The following is a 5,565-nucleotide window of genomic DNA, read 5'->3' on the forward strand; positions in this document are numbered from 1 at the left end:
TCATCATCAGCAGCAGTAGCAGCAGCAGCAGTAGTAGCAGAAGTAGCTGCACCTACCTCAGTTTTCCCTCATCACTCTCGCTATAACTTCTTGTCAAGACTGGTTTCTTGCCGGCCGTGAAATTCACCATGATGATGATGATGATGATGATGATGATGATGATGATAATAATAATAATAAAAGTAATAGTCCCAAAACAAACAGCAATTATAATAAAATGAGATAAATATTAATAATATTATTATTATCAAATATTCGAATAATGATTAGCAAACAAGTTGAAGAACAAACGAACGAACGAACGAACGAACGAACGAAAGAGCAGATGAACAAAAAAATGAACGATGAACCATCAAACGAACGATGAACCATCAAACGAACGAACGAACGAAGAATTGAATATGATCAAACATATGAGCATAAATACATGAAAACAACTGCATATAAATACAGAGAGACGCCTATAAATAGTATATATATATATATTTATATGTGTGTGTGTGTATATTGGTCAGGATAAGCAAATACATAGACAAACGCATGATCTGTAAACATTATAATACCAAATGTGTGTGTGTGCGTGTGTGTATGTGTGTGTGAGCGTGTGTGTACGTGTATGTACGTGTGATGTCAGAGAGAAAAAGTCCTTGATTATTCGGGAAAAATATAGGAAGATCGATAGTTGAATAGATGGACAGATGAATGGATGGATGGACAGATGCATGAGTGAATGAATGAATGAATGAGTGAATGAATGAATGAGTGAATGAATGAATAGATAGATGAGTAAATAAATGGATAAATTAATGAATGAGTGAATGAACGAATGAATAAATAAATAAAAGAAGAACCAATAAATAAAAAAACATCAAAATCGAAAAATTGATTGCAGTTGAGCAAAATAAAATTAAACCGTCAGAGAGAGACAGAGAGAAGCAGAGAGAGAGAGAGAGAGAGAGAGAGAGAGAGAGAGAGAGAGAGAGAGAGAGAGAGAGAGAGAGAGAGAGAGAAAGAGAGAGAGAGAGAGAGAAAAGAGAGAAAAAAAAGAGAGAGAACGCCAAACATTGTCAAATGAAAGTCACTAGGATATAACAATATCAATATGAGCTTGTATTATTTGCGTCGTAAAAGAACTATTTATCATCGTTGCCGTCCGTTACAAACGCGCCCGTAGCCACTACTACTACTACCACTACTACTACTACTACCACCACTACGGCTACTACAACTACTACTGCAGCTACTACAACTACACTGAAGCTACTACTACAAGTTGAATCTTTTGTTGACGTTTAAAAAAAATGTCAGAGGCCGTTTTTGTTGATTTTATTACCTTTTGTTGTCAAAAACAATAAATAATATTTAGTAGGATCGGGTTAATTTTTTTTTGATAAAAAAAATTATACACAAATTAATCAATCAATGAATTTACGTAAGTCATGATAATGATGATAGTAATAACAATAATAATAATACCGATGATGATGATGACGATGGTAGGAATACCCCTAATGAAAATGTGGCGTGATGTTTTTGAAGCTGGTTACTCATCCCCACCATCATCATTACCCTCACCATCATCATCATCATCAATACCATCATCATCATCATCATCCGTAATGTGAAGGACCCTAACCGCCAAAACTAACGGTATAAATAACAATAAATAAAAATAGAACATGACAAAAATAAACTACTAAAAATAACCGACCAATCAAGTGCGAGAGCTCATCATTATGATAATTTATTAATTTATTCAATCTAATAAATTAATATTTATAAATGAAGATAACTGAGGCAAACGAATGGTTCGTTACAAGCATCAATATGTTAATGTGTGTAAAAACATTGTAAAGATCTGCGTTTCGTTTTGTAGCCTTTTATTCATTCATTCTCACTCACTCACTCTCTCTCTCACTCTTTCTCTCTCTCTCTCTCTCTCTCTTTTTCTTCTTCCTCTACTTAATTTTAAAATCTACAAATAGATACAAAGATACACAAACATGAGTTGCGAATATTAATTGGTTTATTTATAGAGGCTGGGGAATTCCAGTACTTCCACTTATTATGCCCGGTCTGTGTTTCTGTTTCCTCTGTTCGTTCATCTGAAGTTGGTGATGATGATGGTGATGATGATGATGTCGGTGGTGGTGGTGATGATGGCGTTGTCGTTGATGATGAAATCACTTGAAAAACAAACAGTCAATGAGTCATTAATAACGCGGTCAACCAATCAGAAACCTGCTCTTTGAGCTCTGCAAGCTGATTGGATAGCTGAGCAATTATGCCGTGGGTCTTGACCAATTGGATTTTGAGATTCGTTATGTCGTTCTGCTCTGTCTCGTTCTCATTGGTCGACAGACTCATGGCCCTCATTCTCGGGAACCAATCAAGGTTTTTCTCCTGGTCACGAAGATGATGGCGATGATGGTGATAATGGTGATGATGATGGTGTTGTCGATGATGATAATGGTTGAAATAAGTTAATAATAATAATTTATTATGCGACCTTGACCTACCTTGATCATTGCGTGTACGTAACTTTCGGGACCGGTAAACTCCGTGGGGTCTTTTACCTAGAATTGAATGAGTGAATGAATGAATGAACGAGTGAATGAGTAAATGAGTGAATGAGTGAATGAATGAATGAATGAATGAATGAATGAATGAATGAATAATGAATTAATCAATCAATCAAAAAATAGAAACTGTTATCACAATCTCACATTGAAAATATCGATTGGACTGATAAAATTAATCGACTGACTGATTGATAGATTGACTGATAGACTGATTGATTGATTAATTGATTGAATGATTGATCAAATTTTTGATTGAATGATTGATTGAATTAGCCAACCAACCAACCAACCAACCAACCAACCAACCAACCAACCAACCAACCAGCCAGCCAGCCAGCCAGCCAGCCAGCCAGCCAGCCAGCCAGCCAGCCAACCAACCAACCAACCAACCAACCAACCAACCAACAACCAACCTTGACGAGTATGACAAAGTAGAGATAGTGCCACATGTTATGTTCTTGCTTGCAGTGCTCCTCAAATGAAACGGTCTTGTTATCAAATGCTGCCCTTTCAAGTCCTGATGATGATGGTGGCGACGACAATACACACAGACATACACACACACACACACACACACACACACACACACACACACACACACACACACACACACACACACACACACACACACACACACAGATCACAGACACACACACACACATAAAACCAACCACAGATGAAACATGAATTCTTCAAAATCTCTTCCTTCTGCTGTTTCTCGCTCCTCAAATCGGCGAAAGTGTCGATGATGACACCAAAGATCAAGTTTAAGGTGATGATGATGACGATGAAGAAGAAGAGGAGGTCGTAGATCACGCGCGGGAAGAACAAGGGCTCCTGATATTGATGAAAAAGTGATGCTGACGACAACGATTACGAAAAGTGTCGAAATTAACTGAAACGAGTCGAAATGTGAATTATTTTCAAACATTAATTAACATTGAAATACAATATTGACGAAGGTCAGGAATCGAACATAACACCAACAACTGTACCAATTAATCGATACATTAATTAATTAAGCCGAATAATGAATTAATTTGGACAATTAATTGACGAATTAGGCTGAATAGTGAATAGATTTCGGCATTTTAACGATAGTTAGCAATTAGTATTATACTGCTCGATAAGAATCGAACCTACGCAGCTGGTCCCCCACAACTACCAATGATAATCTAAGTACAGGAATTCGGGTTCGATTTCGATTATTAATTAATTGAACGGCCTCAAAAAAAATTCCACTCCTGGCCTCAATACCTTATAACCATTCCACGATGAATTATCCACTATGAATTTTACCCCACGATGAATTATCCACTATGAATTTTACCACTCGATGAATTATCCACTATGAATTTTACCCCACAAATGAATTATCCACTATGAATTTTACCACTCGATGAATTATCCACTATGAATTTTACCCCACAAATGAATTATTCACTATGAATTTTACCCCACGATAAATTATCCACTATGAATTTTCCGTAAATCAATGTTCATCCAACCATCTATTTATTCATCAGTCACTCACTCATTAATTCAATCGATCATTCATTCACTCATACACTCACTCATCCATCCATCCATCAATTCACTCACTCATTCACTCACTCATTCACTCACATTACTGCTGGGTTTCCTTAGGACATCCCCAATCCCCCCTCCATTCCTCAGGCCCTCGTTCAGGGTGGTGACGATGCACATGATGAGTGAATCGCAGTGCCGCTCTTTACCATCATCATCATCATCGTCGTCGTCGTCGTCGTCCTCATTATTATTGTCGCCACCATCGTTGGTGATGATGTTTTTGTTGTTCGTGTAGTTGTTGCTGGCTGATTTGTTATTGGCTGGTTGGTTGGACGGATGGATAAATGGATGGATCAATGAATGAATGAATAGATGAATGAATGAATGAATAAATGAATGAATGAATGAATGAATAAATGAACGAACGAAGGAATGAATGAATGAATGAATGAACGGACAAACAAACAAACCAAAACAAATGAATTAATTAATTAATTAGAATATTTTAACAACTAAAATAAATTTTCCGCTAATAAAAATACAACTAATATATAAATCAACAACTGTTGTCATGAAGTCAGAAAACAACTTAAACGAAAATGCAACATTCGTCTACTCTGCCATTAAAAATGGAGGGAAACTGAATGCCAAATTTTGACCAATCGAATGATATCTACCAAAAATAACCAACCAATCAGATTGCAGTCAGTGGAGCCGGGCAGGCAGTAATCATCATCATTGAGACTTCTTCTCGAAAGTGTGGTGTTCAGTGTTGCTATTTATTATTATTATTATGTTATTATTATTATATTATTAAAACAACAACAACAACAGAAACAAAACAATAAATAACCATTTAATTTATCCACAGACGATGATGACGACGACGATGATGCTGACGACGACAACATCCTACCAACTGTACTCTCACTTTTCCCCTTCTCTAACGGATCGATCTCTATGAGAAAATCGTCCCTGAAAAAAGTGAACCCCACAATGGAGAAGAGGTAAATTAGGATGACGGCTAGCACGGCGGTCAGCAAGATGGAGCGTCCATTTTTCGTGACTGACCGGATGACGTTCAGCAGCGTTTCTTCTCTGTAGACGATGTCTAGTAGCTGTCGGTTGTTTGTGGTTGGTGTGGTTGGTGGCCGGAGAATTTCGATCATGAAGTTATTAAAGTCATCAATCTGTCAATCTATCTCTTGGGTCTGTCAGACAGTTATTTAGTATTTCAACCACGCTAACAATCTAATCAATCAACCAACCAGCCAACCAGCCAACCAACCAATCAACCAGCCAACCAACCAACCAACCAACCAACCAACCAACCAACCAACCAACCAACCAACCAACCAACCAACCAACCAACCAACCAACCAACCAAACAACCAACCAACCAACCAACCAACCAACCATCCAACCAACCAACCAACCAACCAACCAACCAACC

The 5,565-nt window shown here is 37.4% G+C and overlaps 2 protein-coding genes across 2 annotated transcripts in view; both read right to left on the bottom strand.

The window, feature by feature from the left end:
• The window catches only part of HELRODRAFT_194355 (hypothetical protein), a gene marked incomplete at both ends in the record, with an annotated part of 2,978 nt that extends 2,848 nt beyond the window's left edge, over positions 1–130 (bottom strand). Inside the window, one exon of the mRNA XM_009031467.1 lies at positions 57–130. Coding sequence (XP_009029715.1) covers positions 57–130 — 74 coding nt within the window. The remainder of the gene's footprint in view (positions 1–56) is intronic.
• Positions 131–1,344: 1,214 nt separating this feature from the next.
• The window catches only part of HELRODRAFT_194356 (hypothetical protein), a gene marked incomplete at its 5' end in the record, with an annotated part of 25,781 nt that continues 21,560 nt past the window's right edge, over positions 1,345–5,565 (bottom strand). The window contains 8 exons of the mRNA XM_009031468.1: positions 1,345–2,105; positions 2,242–2,403; positions 2,520–2,576; positions 2,996–3,099; positions 3,254–3,419; positions 4,209–4,432; positions 4,804–4,887; positions 5,044–5,223. Of these exons, the coding sequence (XP_009029716.1) occupies positions 2,031–2,105; positions 2,242–2,403; positions 2,520–2,576; positions 2,996–3,099; positions 3,254–3,419; positions 4,209–4,432; positions 4,804–4,887; positions 5,044–5,223 (1,052 nt within the window). The 3' untranslated portion in view covers positions 1,345–2,030. The remainder of the gene's footprint in view (positions 2,106–2,241; positions 2,404–2,519; positions 2,577–2,995; positions 3,100–3,253; positions 3,420–4,208; positions 4,433–4,803; positions 4,888–5,043; positions 5,224–5,565) is intronic.

Source organism: Helobdella robusta, assembly GCF_000326865.2.
Source record: "Helobdella robusta unplaced genomic scaffold HELROscaffold_74, whole genome shotgun sequence".
NCBI lineage: Eukaryota > Metazoa > Annelida > Clitellata > Rhynchobdellida > Glossiphoniidae > Helobdella > Helobdella robusta.